The 26,289-nt window shown below is 53.9% G+C and overlaps 10 protein-coding genes across 10 annotated transcripts; 7 read left to right on the forward strand and 3 right to left on the reverse strand.

Annotated features, from left to right (window-relative positions):
- Positions 1-347: 347 nt before the first annotated feature.
- NOP9 (Nucleolar protein 9) lies at positions 348-2,514 on the forward strand (the record flags this gene model as incomplete). The annotated part of the gene is made up of 2 exons (XM_049375663.1): positions 348-763; positions 813-2,514. 2 exons carry the CDS (start codon positions 348-350, stop codon positions 2,512-2,514), a joined length of 2,118 nt encoding a protein of 705 aa, XP_049234648.1.
- A 391-nt stretch (positions 2,515-2,905) lies between these two features.
- Positions 2,906-4,612, forward strand: J4E87_004040 (uncharacterized protein; the record flags this gene model as incomplete). The annotated part of the gene is made up of 3 exons (XM_049375664.1): positions 2,906-2,959; positions 3,087-3,425; positions 3,476-4,612. 3 exons carry the CDS (start codon positions 2,906-2,908, stop codon positions 4,610-4,612), a joined length of 1,530 nt encoding a protein of 509 aa, XP_049234649.1.
- A 330-nt stretch (positions 4,613-4,942) lies between these two features.
- On the reverse strand, positions 4,943-6,324 carry J4E87_004041 (uncharacterized protein; the record flags this gene model as incomplete). The annotated part of the gene is made up of 2 exons (XM_049375665.1): positions 4,943-6,129; positions 6,249-6,324. The coding sequence occupies 2 exons, from the start codon at positions 6,322-6,324 to the stop codon at positions 4,943-4,945; spliced, it is 1,263 nt and encodes a 420-aa protein (XP_049234650.1).
- Positions 6,325-8,594: 2,270 nt separating this feature from the next.
- Positions 8,595-9,371, forward strand: J4E87_004042 (uncharacterized protein; the record flags this gene model as incomplete). Its single annotated transcript, XM_049375666.1, has 3 exons — positions 8,595-8,619; positions 8,676-8,927; positions 8,989-9,371. 3 exons carry the CDS (start codon positions 8,595-8,597, stop codon positions 9,369-9,371), a joined length of 660 nt encoding a protein of 219 aa, XP_049234651.1.
- Positions 9,372-11,869: 2,498 nt separating this feature from the next.
- J4E87_004043 (uncharacterized protein) lies at positions 11,870-13,322 on the forward strand (the record flags this gene model as incomplete). Its single annotated transcript, XM_049375667.1, has 2 exons — positions 11,870-11,921; positions 11,977-13,322. 2 exons carry the CDS (start codon positions 11,870-11,872, stop codon positions 13,320-13,322), a joined length of 1,398 nt encoding a protein of 465 aa, XP_049234652.1.
- A 273-nt stretch (positions 13,323-13,595) lies between these two features.
- PUP1 (proteasome core particle subunit beta 2) lies at positions 13,596-14,489 on the reverse strand (the record flags this gene model as incomplete). The annotated part of the gene is made up of 2 exons (XM_049375668.1): positions 13,596-14,252; positions 14,316-14,489. 2 exons carry the CDS (start codon positions 14,487-14,489, stop codon positions 13,596-13,598), a joined length of 831 nt encoding a protein of 276 aa, XP_049234653.1.
- A 494-nt stretch (positions 14,490-14,983) lies between these two features.
- Positions 14,984-21,462, forward strand: J4E87_004045 (uncharacterized protein; the record flags this gene model as incomplete). Its single annotated transcript, XM_049375669.1, has 6 exons — positions 14,984-15,046; positions 15,099-16,737; positions 16,819-19,550; positions 20,007-20,208; positions 20,254-21,076; positions 21,105-21,462. 6 exons carry the CDS (start codon positions 14,984-14,986, stop codon positions 21,460-21,462), a joined length of 5,817 nt encoding a protein of 1,938 aa, XP_049234654.1.
- A 532-nt stretch (positions 21,463-21,994) lies between these two features.
- J4E87_004046 (uncharacterized protein) lies at positions 21,995-22,747 on the forward strand (the record flags this gene model as incomplete). The annotated part of the gene is made up of 2 exons (XM_049375670.1): positions 21,995-22,175; positions 22,254-22,747. 2 exons carry the CDS (start codon positions 21,995-21,997, stop codon positions 22,745-22,747), a joined length of 675 nt encoding a protein of 224 aa, XP_049234655.1.
- A 207-nt stretch (positions 22,748-22,954) lies between these two features.
- On the reverse strand, positions 22,955-23,546 carry J4E87_004047 (uncharacterized protein; the record flags this gene model as incomplete). The annotated part of the gene is made up of 2 exons (XM_049375671.1): positions 22,955-23,322; positions 23,375-23,546. 2 exons carry the CDS (start codon positions 23,544-23,546, stop codon positions 22,955-22,957), a joined length of 540 nt encoding a protein of 179 aa, XP_049234656.1.
- A 328-nt stretch (positions 23,547-23,874) lies between these two features.
- Positions 23,875-26,142, forward strand: J4E87_004048 (uncharacterized protein; the record flags this gene model as incomplete). Its single annotated transcript, XM_049375672.1, has 3 exons — positions 23,875-23,887; positions 23,934-24,081; positions 24,135-26,142. The coding sequence occupies 3 exons, from the start codon at positions 23,875-23,877 to the stop codon at positions 26,140-26,142; spliced, it is 2,169 nt and encodes a 722-aa protein (XP_049234657.1).
- Positions 26,143-26,289: the final 147 nt, after the last annotated feature.

Here is a 26,289-nt window from a genome sequence, read left to right on the forward strand (position 1 = left end):
ACGCCCGCCCTGGCAGCTGGAGCCTCGGTGGCCGGCCTGTGCGCCCTCCCACGATTCTCGTCCTGCGCCACCGATCGATCATCCCAGCCGATTCTCAGATCCAGCAAGATCCAACCGTGCGTCAGGCCACTATTGGAGAACGTCCTTAATCCACCTACTGCCGTGACCCACGCCCTGCAAACCTCTGTACCGCTGCAAAGAAGGCCCAGGCGGTTCTGTTCCGCCGCTGTCTATTTACTGCCTGTCCTGCCCTGCACTGCTGCGTGCGCACTGCAGACCTCTCCCCGCCCAATAGCCGAAGTTGCGAAACTTTTTGTGTTGCGCCGCTGCCGTCATCGCCAGCCGCCATGCCCAAGGAACACAAGAAGCGCGGCCGCCGCGACGACCAGAAGAAGCGCAAGCGGGACCAGGACGACGATGCGAGTGCAAAGCGCTTCAAGAAGGAGGACCTCGACCAGCTCGAAGCCGAAAACCCTGCGCAGCATGTCCCCGAGCATGACGTCGCCCGCCCGGATGCGACGCCCTTCTACGGAATGCTCGACGAGCAGGAGCAGGAGTACTTCAAGAAAGCCGACGAGATGCTCGAGCTGAACCAGTTCGAGAGCTCCGAGGACCGCGACATCTTCCTCGCCAGCGTCTGGAAGGAGGCCGACGGGAAGGAACTGAAAATCGCCAACAGCCAGACGTCGCGCCTGCTCGAACGCCTGATCCTTCTTTCCTCGCCCGACCAGCTCAAGGGCCTGTTCCAGAAGTTCAGCGGAAAGTACGTACCGAATCGCTCCTTCCCCATTCAACTTGCTAACCCGTCGCAGCTTCCTCAACCTGGTCCAGAACCGATTCGCGTCCCACTGCTGCGAAGCCCTCTTCATACAAGCCGCGCCTGTCGTCACCCAAGAGACTGCTACCAAACCTGAGAAGCTTGCAACACCCCCGTCGTCAGACCCCGACCAAGTCCTCGTCTCAATGGAGAATTTGTTCCTGTACACGCTGGGCGAGCTGGAGGGCTACATGGGTTTCCTAATGACCGACAAGTATGCATCGCACGTACTGAGAGTACTACTCGTCATTCTGTCAGGCGCCCCGCTGGAAAAGCAGAACAAGTCGGCTATGCAGAGCAAGAAGAAGGAGAAGGTCACCGTCTCAGGCGCAGAGAAGGAGCAGGAACGTCTACTCGAAGAAAGGGCCGTCCCCGAAAGCTTTTCCGAAGCCCTGGAGAAGGTCATCAGCGAGAGTGTCTCGGGTATTGAGTCGCACTACCTCCGCACCCTAACCACACACCCACTCGGCAGTCCCACTCTACAACTGCTGCTCAAGCTGGAGCTCTCCCACTTCGGCAAGTCGCGCGCCAAGGACGAAAAGTCCATCATCCACCGACTTCTCCCAGACAATCCTATCGCGGAAGGAACAGAAAGCGCCATCCTGATCAACGGGCTTGTGTACGACACCATTGGCTCCCGACTACTGGAAGTCATCATCGAGAATGCGCCCGGAAAGGTATTCAAGTCCATTTACGGAGAGTTCTTCAAGGAACGTATGGGTACGCTAGCTCGCAACGAGATTGCAGCCTACGTCGTTGGAAAGATCATGGAAAGACTTGGCAAGGATGACTTAGAAGAAGCCATGCGTCAAATCGTGGACCAGATCCCCAGCTTAGTAGAACGTGGCCGGACGGGAGTTATTAAGACACTCATCGAGCGATGCGTCGCGCGTGACATCGACTGCTCGCCTATCAAGGCTCAACTGGAGACTGCATATGCCGGCTCCAACGGCTTCGAAGTCACCCGCATTCTCAAGCTCAGTGAGGAAGACGGCAAGCCTCGTGCTAAACATGAACACTCACCCGAGAAGGTTCATGGGTCACTCCTGGCACAAACCATGATGACCGTGGATGGGCCCCTCGGCCAACTTGTCTTTGACTCTCTGGCCAACCTGTCCCCTGAACTCGCCGTTCAGCTCGCTCGCGACTCTACAGCGTCACGGACGCTTCAAGCGGCCCTAATGTCGAAGAACGCTTCCGTCATCTTTCGCCGAAAAATGATACAACAGTTCTATGGCAAGATTGGTGAACTTGCACTTGATCCTGCTGCATCCCACGTCATCGACGCCATCTGGCACGGTACAGCTGGCCTCGCTTTCATCCGCGAGCGCATCGCGGAAGAGTTGGCCGAGAATGAGAACTCGCTTCGCGAATCCTTCGTCGGGCGTGCGGTCTGGCGAAACTGGCGCATGGATCTCTACAAACGCAAACGCGGCGACTGGGTCACACAATCACGCTACACTGCCGGCAATGACGGATTCCAAAGCTTCCCCGAGTCCAACGGCGACGCAACACCCCCACAAAACCATCGGGCGGGAAGACATCTGACAGCTATCGAGTTGGCAAGGCAGAAGCATGCCGCTGCGAAAGCCTCACAAGCCAAGGACGGCAAAAAGCCGAAGAAGGGGAGTCACACGACAAACAGCAGTGTCAGCAGCGGAAGCAGCAGCAAGGCCAAGAGCCTTGTTGCGCAATAATAGTCACATTATACATCATGTACAGGAATTTCTTTTGTCAGCACGGTTCGCTGAGAATGAGGCATCGTTTAACGGCGTTTTCCGAGCTGGGCTTAGGGCTTAGGTGGGCCTGTCACGCATTTTTCTGATTCGACGACTCTAGATACCTTTTAGTGGCATACTTGCATGAGAACGGTTTTGCTTTAGGAATGTGGCTTGTACCCCGAGCAGAAAGAATCGATGACTCCATGTTCGTCATTGCTAATTGTTCGGCGCTAACGCCGACTACTCGGCCATCTTTGTTTGTGTTTGTGACTTCTTCTACACTCTTCATTACTTCAAGTACGAGCACACAAAAGTCCATAAATCTTCCTGTATTGCTATAATACAATCCGTGCATACGCTTCTCACGATGTCATCCCCACAACAGGGAGAAACCCTCCATCGCGCTGAGGAAGTCAAAGACGTAAGTGACTCGGAAGGGCATTCCGATTGTTCCGACATGTCCCTGAACCCCCATCGCGCCTCTCATTCATCAGATCCAGACAAGGATCTACATATGCAATAGAGACATCCGCTAACAGCAGAATCAGCTTCTCGAATCCGTTCAAGAGCTGATAATACCCTTCATCCGCTCAGCCGACGAAGACGCGGGAACTAAACACACAGGCCATGGACTGAAAATTGAAGGTGGCGGGCCGAGAACCGCGTTAGTAGAGCACCACCCGCCCAAGAAGCTAGAGTCCATTCTGAAGGAAGAGTTGGAGATCAATGATGGTAAGACCGGTAAAGATGGCCTGGTCAAGCTCGTGGAGAGTATCTTGAAGTACTCTGTCAACACATGGGATCAAGGGTTTCTGGACAAGCTGTACGCGAGCACGAATGCTGTGGGGGTGGTCAGCGAACTGGTATTGGCCGTACTGAACACCAACGTATGTCTTGCTTCAAATTCTGTACTTGAGACGTCATTAACCCACCGCAGTCACACGTCTACCAAGTCTCCCCCGTCCTAACCCTGGTTGAAAAGCGAACGACAAAGTATCTCGCAACCCTTTTCGGTCTCCTCACCTCCACCTCAGGAGGCATCTCCCAACCCGGCGGCAGCGCCTCAAACAGCTCTGCCATAGTAATCGCGCGAAACACGCTCTACCCGGAAACCAAAACCGACGGCAACGGCTCCCACAAATTCACCATCTTCACCTCAGCCCACGGCCACTACTCCGTCGAAAAAGCCGCCAACCTCTTCGGCCTCGGCTCCAAGAACGTCATCGCCGTCCCCGTCGACGACCGCGGCTGCATGATCCCGTCTGAATTCGAACGCTGCGTAAAGGAAAGCAAAGACCGCGGCGAAACACCCTTTTTCCTCAACGCAACAGCCGGGACGACCGTTCAGGGCTCTTTCGACCCGTTCCCTGCTCTCAGCAAGATATGCAAGGAACAAAATCTCTGGTTCCACATCGATGGCTCATGGGGCGGCAGCGTGGTCTTCAACGAGAAGTACCGGGAATCGAGGCTCAACGGCGCCGAACTCGCGGACAGTATCGCTATCAACCCGCACAAAATGCTCGGCGTACCGATGACTTGTTCTTTCCTCCTTGCTCGCGACATGAACACGTTCTACCGCGCGCTCACGCTGCCAGCGGGCTACCTCTTCCACAACGCGCCCGGCACCGACGCAGCGGATATCTACGACCTCGCTGATCTGACACCTCAATGCGGTCGGCGCGCCGATAGCTTGAAGATGTTCCTTGCGCTGCAATACTACGGCCCGCAGCACTTTAGCGATTTGGTTGCTCGTGGATACGAGAACGGGGAGTACCTTTTGAGCAAACTGAAGGAGAGTGGCAATTTCAAGACGATTAGCCCGGAGCCGTTGCCGTGTCTGCAGGTGTGCTTCTATTACGCAAAGGGTGGGCAGTTGAAGGAGGATACGGACGCGAATAGTAAGGCGACGACGGAGATTGCTAATAGGCTTATTAGCAGGGGCTTCATGATTGACTTTGCGCCGGGCGAGAAGGGCAAGTTCTTCAGGGTCGTGGTGAACGGGGGATTGATCAAAGGCACGTTAGATGGTCTTGTCAAGGCGTTGGAAGAGACGGCTGCGGACTTGGGATACTGAACATGGCACGATGAGGAAGAGGAGATGGCAAAAGTCACACAAGCGATTAGGGTCAAGTCATCGTAATGAAAAGCATTCATTCATTTGAGAATTGGATATCTATGTTACATGATGCTCGTATCTCGTAATCATACCCATAGTATGGTAACACCAGAAATGATCTTCCACGCACACTTACGCAGCACTAGGCCGCGGGTGCGTCGGCAAGAAAAATGACAGAAGTGATGGACGTATACAGCTGCTTGTTGAGAGATGCAATAAGAAAGATGCATGTCGCAAGACGCAGTCTGCGATATCATTCCAAAGACGTGGTAGCTTCCTTCAGGATAGCTAGTCGAGTACACCCCAGTAACGCTCAGCGTTGAAGGTTGACGCAGAGTCGGCTTTCCACTCCGAGTCGTAGGCACTGAAGAAGAACAGATCGCCATTGAAACTCGCACGGAGGGAGTCGAGGGCGATACGTTGGTTCTCGGGCGAGGGGACGGCTGCACCATTCGCATTACCCTGGCGAGGCCAGCCGGACTCAGTGACGATGAGGCGCTTGTTACTGCAGGCGGCTTTTACACGCTCGACTTGACTCTTGACAAATGTACCAGCATCCTGAGCTTGGGTGTTCCGGTCAAAGAAGGCGTGGATATTGACCATGACCACATCTGAGGCGCCGCAGATGGCAGGGTTATCGAGCGTAGCAGGAGCGGTCTCGACTGCGCCCACAGGTCCGTTGTAACCGGCGCTTCGTAGCTGGGTGCGTGCTTGGCCGATTGCGTCGACGACTTGGGAAGATGTCATTCTGCGTTCGTTGACGCGCTCATTTTCGACAGCGAAGAGTTGGATAACATCCCAATTGCCGCCGGCATACTGATCAATGGCGCTCTTGTAGGCTTTGATGACCTGGCTGAGATCTTCGCCGCCGCCACTGGGGTCTAGATACGCGCCACCCATGAGCTTTTGGCCGTTCTTCTGGGCGTTCTGAATTGCAAGTGGGATCTGATTGCAGTCCATGCCATAGATGCGGATGACTTTGTAGTCCTTCATGCTACTGAATTCGCTAGCAACTTCATCCGGGGTCTTGCAGTTGGCGGAGCTGCTGTACGCATCCCAAGTTATACCCAGAGGTAGAGTTCCAGCAGCGGCCTTGTCGACAGGGATGTCCTCGGGCGGGGACGCTAGTTGCGGGGGCTGAGGCTCTTGAGTAGGAGCTGGCGGCGCAGGTGAGGGTGAGGGTGACGGTGTCGTGGTCGCATCCTGAATGTCGACAGCCGTAGGCTCTGCTAGCAGAGAAGCAGATGTGGAAGACGTTGGTAAGGGAGCCGGCTCTGGCACGGCTGATGAAGTCTGCGGAGGCTCGACAGTTGACGATGTCGTCTCGGCTGTGATTGAGGGCACAGTGACAGGTGAAGTGAGGATTGTCGAAGTCGCAGTTGAATAGGGTGCGCCTGCGTCATTGACGAAGACAGCAACTTCAGCCATGACTTCGGTAACGTAGATTACCTCGGTGACAATCTTGCGCTTATGATCTGTACCTTGTTAGTGAACGATGTAACATAGACAGGCAACGATGTGACTGCAGACTCAGTGCAGCAGGCGAGACTATCGTCACAGTATGCCGCAAGTGGAGAGAATTCCGGTAACTCACTGAGTGGACGTCCGCTCGCAGAGCTTACTAGAAGGCCGGCGGCGGTAAGAGCGCTCGCGAAAACGATGGACTTCATGGTGATGATGAAGCGAGTGTTATGGGATGTTTAAGCTGGGTATACAACGTAAAGGTGCTGTGTGTGGGAATGTTGTGGGTTGTTTGGGTGAAGCCGTGTAGCGCAGTGGATGTATAGGTGCGAGAAATGAGTGAATGACTGCCTGCAGCTGAAAAGAAGGAAAGACCGACTGGGTCAGTTTAGGGAAGCTGGGAACCAACAGAGACTGTAGGGACTGTAATCGGCGTTGAAGAGGAAGCGCGGTCGGCGTTGACGACTTGGTATTGTTGCGCTGTTGTGGTACCTTTACCTGCGCTAGCGCCTTCTGGGCCTTAGGCGACGCCGTTTGGGCAATCGCGACGAACGGCGAAGGTATTCATGGATCGTCCTGCAGGGTCCAAATTTCGTGGTCGCAACTGCCTTAAGACACACGATGAGGGATGAAACGCCAACCCCAGGTTATGATAAGGAGCATGAACTGAAACCTCAACCTGCCCCAGGCGCTGGGCCACAAACATTTGGACGACTAGAACGAAGTGGAGAAGGAAACAATGTAGGTAGGAGCAGACAACACAACTAGGAGTTCGTTGGCTAGGCACATAGCTTCTCAAGACCAAGAGTACTGAGGACTGTAAACGCGGAGAAGTCAAGTGATCTGTAGACCTGCACAAGCTCATGACTGTATGAGTGGATTGGAAAGCTCTTGCCAGAAACCCACCGCTGGTTCTTGAGAAAGATAGGTCAATCCAAGTCACCATATTGGCCGATCGTTTGCAGGCCGGTGTACGGATGCAATTACAATAGCTTTAGTCTCAATGCAACAGGTGCAATATGTTTGATCGAAGGCAGCATCTATTGACATATAGCGTGTGATAAATGTTGTCCATATTTTGCGAGGCAACTAAGTTGACACCAGCCCCAGCGCTGCAAAGTTTTGTAGAAGATCAAGGAGCGCAAATTTGGAATGATAGCAGTTTGAAAGTGAAGAAAGGAAACCGAAGCGAAAGAAAGGGACACGACGAAATGCATGATGACTCGAACGATAACACTGAGAGGGGAAACATACCTGGGTACGCATAATGTTCGTGTGTGAGTAGAAACACAGAGTGAGACGAACGCATGGCAGTTCAGATCAAGCGTCCACAAGGCGCGCCCGACGTGCTAAGTATGCCGGGACTTTCAAAAGAGAGATGCGACTCCAAGAAGAAACGAAGGGTCAACAGGTCTTTAGCCTAGAGGATGCTACTCACTTGAAACCAGCTGGAGACGACGGCCTTCGACGACGTCTCTCACGAATTGAGCGAAGATTGCGAAATGCGCGCATAGTAAGCCACGCATGCAGCTTCAGAGAAGCGTCGCAAATGTCGTAGGACTTTACAGGTAATAGTATTGTAGACGAAGTGAGCTTGGCTGGAGACAAAAAGGAGGCCCGCAGCCTGCAGGCCGCCGCCCTGATGCGGGGCACGTGTGCCACAAGCCTCCAGGCTGACCCCTTTGAACTCAGGCGCGGGGCTCTCGCTCACTCACCTACTACACTCTTCTTCAATACCTCCCACAGAAGCGAGACGTGCAAATCCAGGACCGTTTATCGCGACAAGAGCGCGAAAGAAAGCACGAGTCGAGCAGAAGCCGCACAGGCAACAGCGCACGGCCAGCGCTCCCCTCTCTGTCGCCGACCGCGGGTTTCGCCTCCCGCACTGGCCCTCGCTTCGTCTAGCACCTGCGCTGGCTCCACCAACATCACCAGCAACCTTTGCTCAGTATATATAGCTAATATTTTAGGAGTATCAATGTGCAGTGCGAGGATTTGTACGAACTCATTTCTTGCCTTTTACCAGAAGTGACCGCGAGTCCCGCACAACACTGCACTTACTCAATCTTTGGAAACACCTCACCCTTCGTGGGTTCGAAACTCTGTTTTTGCACTTTTCTTTTTGCCTTTTTGGCTAACCCACACAAGCATTCACTCTACTCCGACAACGCCACAACTATTCTGTGGACACATATTTCCTGTCTTCATGTTTTTACACATCTTGAGCATCTCAATTTGGCCGGGATGCTGCAGCAGTCTTGCAATTCGCCGTAGACATCAAATGTAGGTATCATGAACCCACCCAGAAATCTGGTACTCCCAGTCTCTATAGACATAATATCAACATCATGACCCCTCCTACATGACACGTGAACTTTTTTGAGTTCGGTACGCTTAAGGGGACATCGCACAATAAACCACGCATCGTATTTTGCGTGAAGCACACCTGGGCACATCCGCATCCTCACTAACCGCAGTCATGGATGCAGCACAGAGCGTAAACGGTAAGTGCCTCATGCCCACATCGCTGTGCAATTAGCTGATAGAGCTCTACCAACAGAGAACGCTTCATTCCTCTACGGCCATGAGCATCAGTACCAGATTATCATCGTTCCAACATGCACATGCGAAAAGGGATATAGGGCCCTCCTCATCGCTAAATTCCGTGAGGCTGGCCAAGCAGTTATTGCAGTCAATGATGGCGCTGTGTTCCACGGCGATACCGTCGTTGGGGGTTTGCGACGTGCAAGTAAGCGAGCAGCGGTAGACGCACTGAGCCACCGACTTATGTCGCTCGTTGGATATCTTAGCTGTAAGTATTTCAGGCATGGGTGATAGGGCGTGACGAACTTGCGAGTGCTAACATTATGTAGATCGGGCTGGCCTCAAAGACGGCGATACCTTCGTCACCAGGTACAAGAACGGTTGCACTACGATTCGTGTCAAACATTCCGATGGAACAAGGTCGAAGGCGACGATCAAGACCGGGGATATCAAGAGAACAGTTCCGGCCTGTAGTGCGGCTCCTTCGAACGGAAGCGATGCTACGTGCTGTGAGAAAGAGCGTGAGAGGCTAGAGTACGAGAGCCAGAAAAGGGAGGTCGAAAGACATAACAAGAAGATCGATAAGCAGTTGGAAGATGCTGCAAAGCAGTTGCATGCTCCTGAGAAGGAGTGGGATGCTTCCGAGAAGGAGTGGAATGATGCGAAGAAGTTCGGAGATGAAGATAAGAGAAGGTGTTGTGTCGTCATGTAAGCAGGAGGAGTCGATGGAGGAGGACGGTCAAATACCTATCTCCAAGGTCACTCTGAAGTGATATTTGCTCGGCGATAGTCGCGGACTAAGAGTAGTAATACAAAGGTGGTGTTGATAGCATCTAACTTGACGGCCAATTGTGTTGACTCTCCAAGTCTAACACTTCATCTTGATTCCCCTCCTCTTCTCATTCTCTCTCCATTCAAACATGAACTGTACACCGGTGAACAGCGCGCCACAAGCCGTAGCAAGGAACATCCAACCGGACCAACTCCCTACGATACCACGCACCAAGTCCTTGAGACCATCGACTCCCAACGCGAAACCGACGAGATTAGCTGTCATGAGCATGAGGATTTCGAAAACGGCGCCGACTCCACATAGCCAGCGATACGCATCCGGACTGTCCTTCCACTTCTTCGCCGGGAAGATGTACGAAGCAATAATCTCGGGGAGAACGAAGAGAGTGACCAGCCAACCCCACATCAGCAACCGAAGCTGGATATCATGCCAGATCGCGATAAAGGTAAACACGGCGAGGTAGTTTCCAACCGATCTTGCCTTGCCCCAGAGACCATCTCCTCTGTTGCCACCCAGCGGAATGTAAAGGTATCTCAAGCTCCACTTGTTGAAGCTGCGGTGCCATCCGCGCCAGAAGTGCATGACGGAGTAGTTGTCTGACATGCATCTGACCATGTTCTCGGGAGGATCGATACCGTCCAAAAGCGACCAGAGACGGAAGAAACGCCATGGGATGAGCAGCTTTAGCCAGATGTGCTTCAGGTTAAAGAAACCTAGCATACTGAGCTGGGCTGGCGTGTATTGCGACCAGTCGGGTCTCTCGTGGAAGATGGCAACCATGTACATGTAGTGGATCATGATTTCCATCGTCAACAAGACGACAATGAAGCGGACGAGATACATTGTTGTTCGCTTGGTCGTGATACTGTGGGGTCGGTACCGGCATTGAGCGATGTAATCGTTGAACGTGATGATGGGCCCAGCGAGGTAGAGGGGCGAGTACATGGCATACGCGAAGTAATTGCGGAAATTGTAGTCAGTAGGCTTGGCAGGTATCGTGACGCGGTCCCGCTCTGAGAGGTTGGAGGCGTCGAGTTGTTTCTTCTTGATGTTATTAGCTATATCGAACTAAGGGTGGGTGGGTAAAGTACTTCAATGGAACTACCCGTCCGAGAGTTGAGACTCCAATAGTAATCGAGATTGAAGCTGATCAACCGAAGTATGGTGAAGTTGAAAAGAACCTCCCACCGAGGTATCAGACCACCATAGCTGTCTAGAGTGTGACCGAAGTTGGATGCTGGTTGACCTTTCTCCGACAATGTGGATGGAAGGAAAGTGCCAAGTATGTTGGCATACGAGTAGCCGTCTGAGAACTCGTTTGCAAATAGGGTCCCAACGTTGAAGATCCATGTAGCAGTCGGTACATATTGTCGAGGAAGCTTCGTGCCGATGCAGTAGTTGGCGTAAAGAATGGCGACAATCTTGAATGCTGAGAAGCCATGAAGGGCAGCAAGGAATATAGCGGCAAACGATAGGTCGAATGAGATGCGCTGGTTCATACGGGCATCCGCTGCAGCACCTGGGGTTAAGCCCATAGTAAGGCCATTGCCGGCAGAGGGACGAACTTGAATATACGTTCCCGCCCTCCAGAACGAATCATAGGCCTTGCGCAGAATAGGATGAAGCAGAACAACAATGAAGAGGTAGGGAATGTTCTGGCGGAACCCGCTGTATTGAGCATCGGTATTGTCCTGAGGAGTTAGACAATGGCATGTGACAGTCGATGTTGCAACGTACTACTTTGCGACCAGGTATCCAGCCATCTGACAGAAGATGTTTAAACTTCGGATAGTTTGGATGGGATTCTGCATAACGATCAGCTTCCCTCATCCTCTGCGGGCCCATTTGGACGAACCTTGGGAAACATCCAGTACCAACTTGAACATAAAGAACACGCTGGCTGCAATGGACACGTAGTAGAAGTAGAACTCCGGCGTTGACCATAGTGGCGCATGACTTCTATTTTCTAGACTCTTGTCTCCATTTCGTCCATCTTTTACTGGCAATGGCCCAGCGGGATCAAGTTTGGCCTCTTCGAGCGCCTCTTTCGGGGGTGCGGTGGCCGGTACAACGAAGCGTGTATCGAGGGTATCCAGCGAGTAGAGCTGGCGAATGAATTTGAGCGCCATTGTATTGCCTAGACTATCTCCTCATCTTCCAGTGTTCAAGGGACCCTGTGTATGTGCCCCTGAAGTATGCGGAGGGGAGGCGCGGGGGACAAGTGCGGTGATGGAGGCCAGGTCCGCAACCTCAACTTTTGGAGTTCGCGTCTGGCACCAGCTTCGCTCCAACACCAACGCCCATCCTGCAAGGACAGCGCCCAAAGCACCTCGAATACCCATTATCACGCGTCAATCAGGCCTCACGTATACAAGCGAATCTTTATCACGCTTTGCGCATTGCGATAGTCGCGCGCGATGAACATTCCCAACGCATCGACCGCACCGGCTGCGGGAGAGTACGCCGGAGGTACGCGAAGCTCGACGGAGCTCTACATGCAGCGCATGCTAATTGAGAACCCTAGATGAGGTCTCCGCGATCGTTCTCGACCCCGGCTACTCGACTGTTCGCGCTGGCTTCGCTGGCGAGGACGTGCCCAAGTCCGTCTGCCCTTCCTTTTACGGCCAAACATCCTCAGGCGAACACCTCTTTGGCGAGAATGCGATACATGCGCCGGTCGGCGGTCTCGATATTAAGAACTATTGGGGCTCAGACGGCATTGTGGAAGACTGGGATACAGCAACCAAGCTGTGGGAGTATGCGATCACGAGCCGACTCACCGGCGCAAAACCAACCGACCCTACCAAGAACGGGCTGAACGATGGCAATGGCGAGAACGAGAACGGGGAGGCCATGGATGTGGATATGGACGCGTTAGAAAATAACGAGAAGCCGCTGGAAGACAGCCCGCTGTTGGTCACGGAACCAGGCTGGAACAGCGCAAAGGCGCGGGAAAAGTACATTGAGATCGCCATGGAGGACTGGGGCACGCCAGCTTTCTTCTTGCAGAAGACTGGTGTATTGGCTGCCTTTGCATCAGGAAAAGCGTCGGGCATCATCATTGACGTCGGCGCGTCGCATACATCCGTCACACCTGTGCTTGACGGCATGGTGCTGCGGAAGGGTGTCCAGAAATCGCCTCTAGCAGGAAACTTTGTCTCCGACCAGATACGGACGTCGTTCAAGCAAGCCCAGCCTGAAGTGCCATTGACACCGCACTACATGGTCAAGAGCAAGACGCCAGTCGACGCTGGCGCACCCGCCCAAGCAACCTACAAGACATTCGAGACACCACCGACCGACTCCTTCCGTCTGAATGAAGAGGAGCGCATTCTTACGTCCTTCAAGGAATCCGTCGTAGAAGTCTGGCCCGGCCCCGGCCGCTTCAGCACCAACGAGGAGCTGGCAAAGAGCATGCCAGGCCGACCCTTCGAAATGCCCGACGGCTGGAACCAAGTCTTCGGCATCGAGAGGTTCCGCGCCGCAGAGGGCCTCTTCGACCACAACGCCGCGCTCGCCAGCGAAACCATGCCTGCGCCGAAGCCTGAACAGACAATCCCCCGACTCGTACAAGCAGCAGTCCAACAAGTCGACGCCGACCAACGTCCTCTCCTCCTCTCCAATATCGTCGTAACAGGTGGCTCGACGCTGCTCTACAAGTTCAACGAGCGCCTCAACTACGAAATCAACGCCATCTACCCCAGCACTAGGAACAAGCTCATCGCACCCGGTAGCGTGGTGGAGAGGAAATACGCAGCCTGGATTGGCGGCAGTATACTGGCTAGTCTGGGCAGTTTCCACCAGCTGTGGATCTCAAGGAAGGAGTACGAGGAGCATGGTGCTGGTATTGTCGAGAAGAGATGTCGTTAGGCACGGCGTGATGGATGCGATGCGGAGTCCATGTTTTACTGAGGGTCACTAGACTTCTATTGTTCTGTTAGGTAGTGTAATGCACAAAAGATTCCATGACTAAATGCCGTTCACATCGAATGCTTGCTTTGAATATCTGGTGAGGTGGTTCATTGATCGTCATCATATTGCCTTGTAGCTATCCGGCTGGTTCGTCTGGAACCCCGTTTCGGTGTATAATACACGTTCATGTTCGTAACGCCATCTTGCATCGCCCCGGAGCTAGAGCAAAACCTATGAGTCTATATCCATCGTCTCTGCTGTACCGGCTACATCGCCATCCTTGAGCTCGTGTACGGTCACGTACTTGCTGATCTCTTCCTTTGTGATGATCTTCTCGTTCAGCACCGCAGTAGTTCCCCGCTGGAACCTGTAGTTCCTCTGCTTGGGCTGCCTGGTGTTTGGTGTCTTGTAGTTCCTCATCAGAGTGGTCTTGTCCTCTGTGATGACCGCCACGTCCACGTTGCTACCGGAACCCAGATCGTTCCAAATACCTGCCTCGATGGCGTTTGCGCATAGTGTGACGGCATCCTCCCGCGACAGGTCGGACTTCCACTGTGTCTCGAAAACGGACATGGCGGCCAATGAACCGGAGCCCATGGTGACGTACGGCAGCTTGTCGGTGGAACCGTGGGCGTGGACGGTGAAGAGATGTGCGCCGGTGGGGTCAACACCCGCAATGACGAGGTAGGCGCCAATGTGACCCTGGTGGCGGAACAGGTGCTGCTTCAACATGGTCATGCAGGTAACGACGCGGGGCTTGCGGCCGGTGGAGAGGGCGTGCAGTTCGAGGTTCGAGGAGATGATGGCGGTGGTGAACTCGGTGTCGGCAGCGGTACCGGCACCCGCGCACCAAATGTGAGGGGAGATGTAGTGGAGTTTCTCGCAGTTCTGCGGTGCATGTCAGACCAGTGTCCATGGTGGTGGTTGTGTCTATGGCGGGGACGAGCCTACCTTGTCTGCTACAATGGGACCGCTAGTAGCTCGTGTGTCTGCTGCGATGACTACACCGCCGTTGAAGAGACAGCCCACAATGGTTGTTCCTGTGCTTGTCGCCTTGGGCAGCGGGATGCCCTGGGCGTGGAGAGCCGCATTGCGGTTGTGGTTGGAGAAGTCGAAGCCGCCCATAGTGTTGGTGTGCGGTGTCGGTGGAGGCGTGGGGTGCTTGCTGCGGAGACGGCGTGTATAGTGGTAAAGGTGGTGATGTCGCGCGTCTACTCGGTTTGTCTAGGCGGTCGGCGGCGAGGGCGAGGTTGCGTAGCTGTCGTGCCTGGAGCTTGGATGGAGCCTTGGCGCAGCGATGAGCTCCACTAGCTCGGGAACTTTCTCAGAACAACAAAGCGCGTCGCTTCAGAGCGTCGAGCTAATGGTCGCATGCTTGTCGCTCGACTATCCAGAGCGCCAGGCACCATCTCCTTGCATCTCCGCCGTTTCAATCACCTTCACCTCCGTCCGTCTAGCCTAGAACGGCCTGTTTGCTCTTTCCCAAAACACACCAAGGCTAGCACGCGCTCCCGCGCTCGTCCTCCGATGCATATATGAATAAGCTGAGAACTCCGACGCGCGACACCAAGCCGAGCCTCCTACGCGCCAGAACTTGTTCGGCCTGCAAGTCCTGCAGAATGTCTAAGATTCCCGCGCCGGCTGTCGAGGCTGGGCCTGAGGTGCCCGAAGTCGAAACTGAGGTAGCTACAGCTGGCACCAGACCGCCATGCGACGGTACTAACAAGTTCACAGCATCTCGGCTTCAAGGTCCTCAACCAGGGCAAACAGGGCCCCAAGAAGGTCAAGATCCTGCCCCGGCCATGGCCTGCCGATAATCTGCCGCCTGCGTGCGCAAACCTCCTCTCCGTCGCCTCCAAGCCCGCCCTTCTCGCTGCTGCCGGCCCCAACATCCTCGTCATCGCGTCCACAGACTCCGTGCGCAGCGCCTTCCAGAACAAGACCATAGCCGATGACATCGCAAACGCCGATGACCCGCGTCTCGAAGAGCGCGACATTGACGTCGTAGCAGACTTCACGCCCGATATCACCATCTCTACTCCCAACCTCCGCCATGTCGCTTTCTCCGCCGATGGAGATTTCTTGGTTACATCTGATGAGGCCGACGGCGGCGTCGCTGCGTACAATGTTGCGAGTGTCGTTAGCCAAGGCAAGAAAGACGCGGACACGAAACTGGCGACCGACGCACCCGTTCGCGCTCTCCTCCCAAACCCCTCCCCCGAATTCGAACAATACTTCGCCATAGTCCTCGATAACGGCAAGCTCGAGATATGCGATGTGGAGAAGGGCGTCAAGAAGACGATTCGAGAGGCACACGTCAACTGCGCCGCTTGGAGTGCGCGTGGAAAGGCTGTAGTCTCTGGCTCTATTGATGGCACCTGCGCTATACACATGACCGCTGGAGATCTAAGAGGTATCGTTCCTCGACCTCCAGACGTCGATGAAAACTACGAGGTGACCGGCGTGTCGTGGCTGAAAACTGAAGAATTCCTTGCTGTCTACTCTCTGAAGGACCAAGACCAGGACAACCCGGAGCAAAAGAAGTACAGCGTCATCAAATCGGCCAAGGGCTGGGGATCCTTCACGTACCATTCCTTTGTCTGGGATCCTCTTCCCGAGGCATTCGAAGCTCCACGTCGCCAACTACCTGCACGGATTTCGTCCACACGCCTACAAAACTGGAAGCCCGATCTCGACGACATGCTTATTATCACTTCCTCCCACGCAGACTCCATCGCGATACTTGCCTCCACAAGCAACAAGATCTCCCCGGATCAAGAAACCTGCAACGAGCTCATGATGGTCAACGTGGACGATACGAAGAAGGCTCAGGTGCCGCGAACCGCTTATGGAGACGAGGAAATGGACAGCGTCTTCATTGGCGAGGCGCTTGATCTTTCGAGCAAGGAGAAGATACTGCGCCCCATTCCCGCCCTGGAAGAGATCAACGAGGCGCCGTGGCCGCTCCCTGCATACATGGCTCTGACCCACGAAGGTCTTCTTGCGGCCTGGTGGGTGATGTGGAACAAATCTATCGAGGCTGGAGAACGCTACCCCGGTCTCATCTTCAAGAGCGAAGCCACACAGCATGCGCCTTCTTCTACTCCGAGGGCATCCACGCCTGCGTCCAAACTCCCGGTTGCTACATCTACCCCTTTCAGCAAGTCCATGGGCACACCCGGCACCCCAGGAACAGCTGGCATCCCCCACTTTGGCAACGCTGGAAACGGATTCGGTACACCAACTCCCGCTCTGATGAAACCCCAACCGCCCGGCTTTGGAACACCCGGATTCGGTACTGCTGCTACCAATTTGCCTGCTCCAACTTTCGGTAAACCTGCACAGCCTTCATTTGGTGCTCCATCTACAATCGGTAAGCCTCCTCAGCCAGCTTTTGGTGCTCCCTCTGCAATCGGCACTCCCGCCAAACCTGCCTTTGGCGCTCCTTCTGCAGTAGGTGCCGGCTCCGGATTCGGCGCAGTAGGTGGAATGGGCGGCAAAGCATCTCCATGGGGAGCGACATCTCAAACTTCAGAGTCAAAATCCAACCCATTCTCGGCCGCTGCTGGTGGTTCGTCAGGATTCGCCCAATTCAAAAGTGCTGGAGGATCAAACTCCTTTTCGAGCTTTGGAAGCAACAACTCTGCACAAGCAGGCTCCGGGTTCGGAGCACTCGGGCAAGGGCAGCAGAAATCTGGCTTTGGAGGTCTGAAGACAGAGCCAAGCTTTGGTTCTACTGTCACCGTTGGCTCTGGGACTGGATCTTCGCTACCCTCCTGGGCGACTACGCCCGCTCAGCAAAGCAGCTCGATCTTTGGACAGCAAGACAAGTCATCGTTCAACACGGCCTCGTTCGAGTCGAAGGACTCCGATGCGAGCGAGGCAAACGACCGAAAGAGGGACGAAGCTACACCTACACCACAAGCTCAGCCGTCCCAAGGCTTGTTCGGCCTTGCAGGTGGCTTCAAGCTCGGCACTACTTTTGCAAGTGACGGTACAGCTAAGGACGATCCAGCGAAGCCTGCGGCTCCTGCCAACGGTTCCTTCTTCGGCAGTGACTTCTCCAACATGCTAGGAAAGACAGGGATGAAGCCGCCCGCAACCCCAGCGAGCGAAAACCCCCCAAGTTGGGTCTCCACGACACCAGCATCCCCGCCAAAGCAGAAGTCGTTATTCCCCAGTGACACTCCTGCAAGGGAGAGCGCAACCCCCAAGGCTGCACCACCTGTGCAAGAGCCCGCTACTCCGGTGGACGACGCACCTTTGCCACCAGACTTCACCAAGGCTAAGCCGGCGAAAACTGAGGACGCACCTCTACCTCCAGATTTCATCAACACAAAGTTGCCGAATTCGACTAGCGACGATTTGCCTCCGCTCGCTGGTAGTCCTGGCGTCGAGGTGGAAGCACCTAGTTCGTCTGGAGATGTATCTCCCATTGACAACGAAGACGAGGAAGAACATGATCACGACCATGACGACGAGAGCGAAGAGGATGATGATGAGGAAGGTTTCTCTGATGAGGAGGACGATGAGGAGGTTGAAGAAGTCGACGACACATACCCGCCAAACAAGACAACAAAGCCGCAAGCCGCGAAGGCGGGTACCTGGAGCTTCCAGGACAGTGTCAACCAGTCGCGGCAGTTCTTCCCCCCTGCACCGACTCCTCCCACAGTGAAGTCCGGCGCCACATCACAGTCCGGAAGCAGCGCTTCACCAGCCCAGCCTTCTTTGTTCGCTCAGGCCTCGAAACCTGCCGCCAACCAACCATCGTTCTCAGGCTCATCGCTGTTCGGTCAGCAACCGAACAAAGGCCCCTTCTCTGGTAAACCCGATCAGTCATCGATGCCTGCGAAACCGAACTTCCCGCCTCCGACGAACCGCGCCCAAGACCTTCGCTCGCCTAGTCCAGCTCGTTCGAGCTCAGCTTCTCGTCTCCGACGAGAACCTTTGGTCGCACCGGGTGCTTCATTGAGCTCATCCATGCAGGGGTCCAAGCCGCCCACGCCACAGCCACAGGTCTCCGATCTTGAAGATGAGGAGGACGAGCGGATACGCGCACAGCTTGCGCAGCCGATCGAGCCGAGCCGGAACCTGGAGGAGTTTGTCGCATACCAGAACTACACTGGTGGCAAATCACCTAGCAAGACGGGTCACGCCGCTCAGATCGAGTTGATTTACAAAGACATCAACGGTATGGTGGATGCACTTGGCTGGAACGCTCGATCTATCAAGTCGTTTACACAATACCACCTACAGCCCCAGACTGGTCACCAAATCGATCGACGTATGCTGGATGATGTCCAAGACCAGGGACCTCACGGCTCATGGTTCGAGAACTTCACTTTGTGCGAGATTCAAGCCTTGCGATCTCTTGAAGATCAGCTTGAACAAGAGCTGGATGCAGGGCGGGTACAGGATGTGCTCCTCAAGCTCACACAGCTCGCTCGTCTTCTTCACGACAAGGCCAAGCTCATGACTCGTCTTAATGACATACGCCGCCAAATCATCAATCGCAAGGACCCCGAAAAGACAGAAGCTCTCCGAAAGGCACCATTGCCAAAGGAGCTTGCCGATGGACAGAAGGCTCTGCGCAACGACTATGCTCAGCTTTTGACGTCGCTACGCAAGGCTGAAGATGCAGTCGCAGTCCTACGCTCGCGTCTGGTGTCCCACAACGCACAGAACGGCAGCACAAAGTCAGTGCCTTCCATGGAGGCTGTCAAGAAGACAGTCCTCAGGTTGGCCAATCTTGCTGAGCAGAAGAACAACGACATCCTCGTCCTAGAGGCCCAATTGCGCAAGATCGGCCTCGCAGACTCCAGTCGTCCTTCCTCATCTTCATCACGCAACGCTGGTACGCCCCGACGGTCACGCGGTACGGATCTCCGCCGCAGCATTGCCGATACGCCTTACGCCACCCCGCCTACCAACCGCAACAAGATGACCCTGACCGATCTAAGCCGTCGTGCTCTAACTCCCGAAGTTGAGAGTACGCCTACGCCCAGCAAGGGCTATGGCCTGTTTTACACACCCGAAGGCAGTCCGACATCGGGCAAGGAGATCGCGCGTTTGAGCGACCTGGTTGACGACAATATTGATAGCTTGCGACAGACCGCCAGGACAAGGAAGCAGGTCGCTAAGGGTCTTAAGAATGCCCTTCTCGACCGTGGGATCAAGGTCACAAAGGTCAATTGAGTAGTACATTCTGTCGATATCGGTGTTGGATTATGATTGTGTATGATTAAGCGTACTTGTTATTTGGGACGTTTGGATAGCGATTGCATGCATGGGGGGTCGAAAAGGAAAATGTAATACATCTTGCATAGATAGAGCATGGGGAAGCGTGAATATTGATTGGCCTTGATTAGCTCACTGACTGACGGTGACTCCTTCCAACTCTCCCGCGGTTACTTTCACTCTTGCTCTCTCTTTCCTTGGCGGTCTGTAAACGCGTCGCGAACCCCACAGCGCGTCCAAAACCGGAACACAGCTTTGCTGCTGCAACTGCCGTGCTCTCAAACTGTCGAGATTGTGACAACACAAACTACTGCATCTTGCTAATACCGCTTGTACATTCGAACGTCCCTCCGTTCGAATGCAGCACCTATAGGTCACGCGACGTTCCCAGCAGCACCTGTTTAGGTAGTCCGCACGGAGATGGCTCCCGCACTTCCCACGCAAGACTACTACGTCACCTTGGGGGTGCGACCTTCTGCGCTGTACGGCGAGATCAAGACGTCATACCGCCGCCTCGCACTATTGCATCACCCGGACAAGAACATCGGATCTCAACATGCGACCGCGACGATTCAGCTTGTGCGGAGAGGCCACCGTGCTTTGACGAGTGAGCCGTACTAACGTCGGGCACAGATCAACGCAGCATGGGAAGTACTCAAAGATGCGACTAAGAGGAGCGAATACGATCGCAACCGTCAACAACGAACTGCTTCATCCTCAGGCAGTCAACCTTACGCTCCATCTCCAGCCACATCACAGCCAAACCCTCAGCCGCACCCGCAAAACGAGACACCAGCGCAAAGGGAAGCGCGTGCACAAGCAGAGAGCAACCGGATACGACAAGAGTGGCTAAACTATGAGAGATCTCAGAAAGAGCAGATTCGTCAATGTCGTAACACTGTCAAGTCTCTTGAAGCCGAACTCGAGTGCCTGAACAGGAATGTCTTTGAGAATCGAGCAAAGCTAGCAAACGACAATCAGTCGGAAGCGGGCACATTGGCCTTCTTGAGCAACAGACTGAGTGAACAAGAGAAGAGCGACATCACGTTAGCCACAATCAACGCGGAGAACGCCATTCGGATCAAGCAGATACGCCTAGACGAAGCAAGGGTACGGCTCGAACAGCTGAACGATGACCTCACGAAACGAAAAAATCAAGAACGCGAAAGGCTTGTGGCTGAGCTGGCTGAGAAGGCGAGGAAAGAACGGCTTGCGAAAGAAAAGGCTGAACAGGCCCGACAGTGGGAACAGACAAGACAAGCATGGGAGGCTGAACAACGTGCTGAAAAGGAGTCCCGAAAAGCACGAAAGAAAGCGAAGCGAGAAGCAGAACAAAAAGCAAGACAGGCAGCAGAACAAAAAGCAGGATGGGAGGCAGCAAAGAAAGCAGCAAGAGAAGCAGAGGAGTATGCGAGAGAGGAAGCAGAGTACTGGGCGACGCAGAAAGAAGAGCGTCGCATGAGAGAGGAAGCAGAGTATTGGGCGAGAAAAGAAGCAGAGGAGTATGCGAGACAAGAAGAAAAGTATCGTGCGAGAGAGGAAGCAGAACGTCGTACGAGAGAGCAAGCGGAGCTTCGTGCAAGACGGAAAGCAGAGCATCGTGCGAGGCAAGAAGCAGCTCACCGTGCAAGACAAGAGGAATCGAGGAAGCGCGCGGCAAAGGAACATGCAGCAAAGCAGTACGAGGCCACAGCAGCAGAACGATCACGAGCGAGGAGATCCAACTGTGACCATGATACGTTGTGGATTAGGGTTGAAGGCCAGCATACTTGCGCATTCTGTATTCGAATACTCGACGAGTTCTCAAGGCAATGTTTCGGTTGCGGTACCAAAGCATGTGTCACCTGTGCGCAAAAATTGAAAGGCGGAGGCGACACATGTGTACGAAGATGACGGGACTGCGCAGGGTTGAGAGGAGCTCTTCTTCTGGTGTGATGGTAGTGTTGATACCTTGGGGAGCTGTTATAACAAGCATGGCTGGAACTGAGAAGCAATCTGGGTGTGGGATGGAAAGTACTTGGGCGTGGATAAGGTTGGAGGTCAAGTTGCGATACCTAGGTTCGCTTACCAAATGCTGCTGCAGGCTCTCGGGTTGCTACCATGTCAGTTGTATATGAATCTCAGGACGCGGAAGGATTGGGTGGAATATCGGAAGGGCCTCGATCGTGTCTGGTTCCGCTTTGTTACCCCACTTTCGGCCCTTCCCTACGTCAAGCTTGGTGTGGGGCAAACAGCTCATCGTATGCATGTAGCAAGATGCGACAGAACAACACCATAGCTCTACTTCTTCATTGCCTCATTGTCTGACTTCTTACTATTGTCCCACCTCCTCTATTTCAATCCCCACCACTCAAACCACTAACCACAACATCCATACAAATTGCATACCCAAAATGTCGAAAAACGCTACCGAGATTGTGTACATACCCATGAAACCCGGCCTCGATCTCTCAACGGGTGAAGCGAAAGAAACATGGGAGTCAACCCTCAGCACTATTGCCAAACAACCCGGTTCCAAAGCATTGTACTGGGGCCGACAGATCGAGAACCCAGATACCGTGCAAATGGCCGTGGGTACGTAACCCTTCATGTCTTATCCGATAGATCGCTGCGCAATCGGTTTCACTTTGCACGTTTGCTGACCAAATGTAGAATGGGAATCCATCGAGGACCATAGAACATTCGAAAAGACCCCAGGCTACCAACCTTTCCTGGCAACAATCATGGAAAAACTTGCATCTGGCGACGACCCAACAATCTTCCACGTCAACTTTCCCACTTCGCACTCTGGAGGCGAGAATCCGTTCACTATGCCCGTCACCGAGTGCATAAACGCCTTCTTCGCCCCCGACTACTCACAAGAGGAATACAGCTCCCAGTTCTCTACTTTCCGCTCCATCGCAACCGAGATACCTAATGCTGAGACCAAAGGAGTGATTGGTGGATGGAGCGTTGAACTGCATCAGCACGAGAGTTTGGGTGAGGGTGTCGATGGGAAGTTGTTTGCGGCGTTTTTCGGATGGCCGAGTGTAGAGGCGCATATGGAGTTTCGTAAGACTGAGGACTTTGGGAAACTTATTCCGTATCTGAGGGGCGGGCCGAAGGGGCTGAAGGTTTGGCATGTTGCGTTCCAACAGTACAAGTAGATAACCACGCTCGCTTTCCTGATACTTCAAATTCGATCCTGAAACAAGTGGCTAAGAGAAAATTGCGTATGTTGTAAGCCTTCGTGTGGTAAATTAAACTTTTCTGGGTATATCTACGACGTAGCGCCAAGTCCACGTCGGTTGTTGTCATTTGCTCCCAAACGCCCGAATCCTTCAATTACTCCGATCCATGCATTTCTCATTCGCTCATGACATGCCCTTGGGCGGGAAGCTAGACTCCTTCTTGAAACCCTCCTTTGAGATTCTGGAAAACTTGAGCGTGGCCAACTGAGCCCACTCGCCGTTCCACTCTTTCAGCTTCTTCAGGTTGAGCTCGTCCTCAAGGTCCGGTACCCAGAACCCAGCGGCATACTCGTCTCGCTCGGTGTTCTGGTGAATCTCCAACAAATTTTGACGCGTGCTTGCTGGTCGTCCCGGACGACGAGCTGCCTTCAGTTGGGCCAGCTCTTCGTCATCGCGACCTAAGTAATCCTCAATCATGGCCTGGATCTCCGGTACGCTGAGTGGTGCAACATGCTCTGCGGTATATGATTGGAATGATTTGACTCTATTAACTATCACTAGTTAGCGATAATACAGTCAATCGCTTGCAAACAGAATGCATACCGTAAGTTCGATTTTGATCTTTTCGTTGTCTGAAAACGCGATTCAGCTTTTCGTCTCTCTGCGCTGCGCTCTGTAGCCGCTTGGTATCTCGGCTGCCCTCGTGCAGGTTGGGATTCTTTCCCTTCTTCTTCGTAATCTTCTTGTGCACCTTGTCGAGACGATTGCTGACCATTTTGAAAGTTTGACGTTTTGTTTGGTGTTGGTGTCTGCGCAAGAAATTTTGGATATCCATCGGCGCTCGGCGATGGCGACCACGCTAGCCGTCGGACGTGGACTAGTGCATATGTTAGCGGGGCGCGTTCCTGTCATCTCGTGTACCCGCGATCAATGACTGCTCCACACTATCGATGTGAACGCGCTCCCTTTTCTTTTTCGCTTGATTCGCAGTGCATAAGGGCGTCTCTCCTCTTGTCACCAGACTGCGAAACCACCATGTTGCGGTAGCTGTTGCTTCTCTGCCCGTTGTATAGGACGGACGCGTGAGCGGCAAAGGGTACAAGATGGGCATCTCAGGTTGGTACACCCAATCATCCCGTCTACAACACTGACAGCCGAACAGGCCTCCTTCCGCTACTCAAGTCGGTTCAGCAACCATGTACTCTCAAGAAATACGCCGGCAAGACGATAGGCGTCGACACGTATGGCTGGCTCCACCGCGCTACCGCGACCTGTGCGATTGACCTGGCGCTCGAGAAGCCGACGACCAAGTATGCGTTGATGCGTCCATGGATGACGAGTATTTGCTGACCTTAATCCCAAGATATGTCGACTTCGTCATGCACCGCGTCCGCATGCTCATCCACTTCGGCGTCACCCCCTACCTGGTATTCGACGGAGACAACCTACCGAGTAAAGCTGGTACAGAGAAAGATCGAAGGGAACGAAGAAAGGAGGGCAAGAGACTTGGGCTGGAACTCCTGAAGGTCGGAAAGACAGCACAGGCGCAACAGGAATTGCAGAAGAGCGTGGACGTGACACCGGAAATGGCGCGGATGGTCATCGAGGAACTGAAGCAGCACAACATCGATTACGTCGTCGCGCCTTACGAAGCTGATTCGCAGCTCGCATACCTGGAGCGGAAGGGTATAATCCATGGGGTCTTGTCCGAAGACTCCGATCTACTCGTCTTTGGTGTCAAGTGCCTCATAACAAAGCTGGACAAATACGGAGAATGCATCGAGGTCAACCGGAATCACTTCACTGCCTGCAGGGAAGTCAGCTTCGTGGGATGGTCAGACGCCGACTTTCGAAGAATGTGCATCCTGAGCGGTTGTGATTATCTCTCAGGCATTGGTGGACTTGGCCTGAAGACTGCCCATCGAATGTTGCGGAAACACAAGACTGTCGACCGTCTAGTCAAAGCTGCGCAATACGACGGCAAGCTCAAGGTGCCCGCTGGTTTCTTGGAATTGTTTGACCAGGCCGAGAAAACCTTCCTTTACCAATGGGTCTACTGTCCGGTCGCCAAGCAGCTGGTCAATCTCACACCACTCGATGAAGGGGTCGATCTCGCTGATATGCCTTACATCGGAGAGGAGGTACCTGCACACCTCGCCATGGGTGTTGCAAGTGGTGACCTATACCCACGCACAAAACTTCCCATGAACATCACCAGCAATAGTAGGCCTGGCGGAAAATCGTTTGGCCCCTCTCGGAGAGCTTCGACGATTGTTCAGACCCCCGACGCCAAAGGCTCAAAGCCGATTGATTCGTTCTTCAAGCCTAAGCGTACGCCGTTGGCCGAATTGTCGCCAAATGTTTTCACACCATCACCCAGTCAGCAAGTATTGCTGGAACAACAGAGAGAGTCAAATGGATGGGCCGCAGTACCCGCTCCAATCTCCCGTTTACGACCGAATCCTCCGACGCCTAGTACGGCGCCTCAACCACCTCGACGCACCATGACTGATCCAACTGCGGGTAGACGTTCGGTTCCGCATCCTTCTAAGAGACAACGACTGTGCTCCGATTCCGTCTCCGAGACACTCGCCGCTGGCGACGAGGGTGTTGTGCGGAGCCAATTTTTCGCACCTTCTATACCGGAACCAAGCCCAACCTTACACCGAGAGAAGAGTAGGAGGAGGAAGACCGACCAGGACTTCGAGCTATATTCGGATGACTCAATACAGGAGGTTATGGCCGAAGTGGCTGATCTAGAGCAAGCGGCGTCTGCCCCCAAGAAGCTACGGGTCTTCAGTGATACACAGTCCAGCTTTAGGAGCGAATCACAGTCGACCGTCTTCTCCAGGGGCAGCACCGCGCAGTCACAAGATACTATCGGCACTCTCACGCCGGCATCTTCCCCCGAGCCCGAGACGGCCTTCAGCGCTGCAATCGCATCCACAATGAGTGAGCTGCGATCAAAGTTCACATACAAGTCTCCCTCACCAGCACCGGGTATACCAAGAGCTAGTAAGAGTCGTCTTAACCGTCGGCCTACTGAGGCATGGCAACCTACACCACCATCTCAAGCTTCTGCTCTTACAACCTTTTCGGCGCCCGATGAGGAACCCATCATCCCTGGAACACCGTCCAAGAAAGATGCAGACGTGAAACTTGCAGTCTCTGCTTGGGCGGCTGTAGAGGCGGCTATAGAGGCCGAGGCAGTCATAGCCGCGAGCTCACCGCCCCCTATGACGCCTGCGAAGAGGAGGAGATCATCACTGAAGGGGAGCGAAGACCTCCTTGTTCCGGATAGCGAAGCCGAAAGCGAGTGCTCGCCCCGAAAACCGTTGTTTAACCTTAAGCGATTTGCATTTGCTGGTTAGTCTCGCTTTGCATTGCGAGTATTTAGCATATCATTACATGAGCGTACGACTTGCGGTATTGTTGGCGTTTGTTGCGGCTAAGCGCGTTTTTGGTGTTTGCAAGGTTGTTACGATCACGATCATGGCAGGCGAAGGCACACGAAGTGT

This window comes from Alternaria ethzedia (genome assembly GCF_023757985.1).
Source record: "Alternaria ethzedia strain BMP 0044 chromosome Unknown scaffold_7, whole genome shotgun sequence".
Classification (NCBI taxonomy): Eukaryota; Fungi; Ascomycota; class Dothideomycetes; order Pleosporales; family Pleosporaceae; genus Alternaria; species Alternaria ethzedia.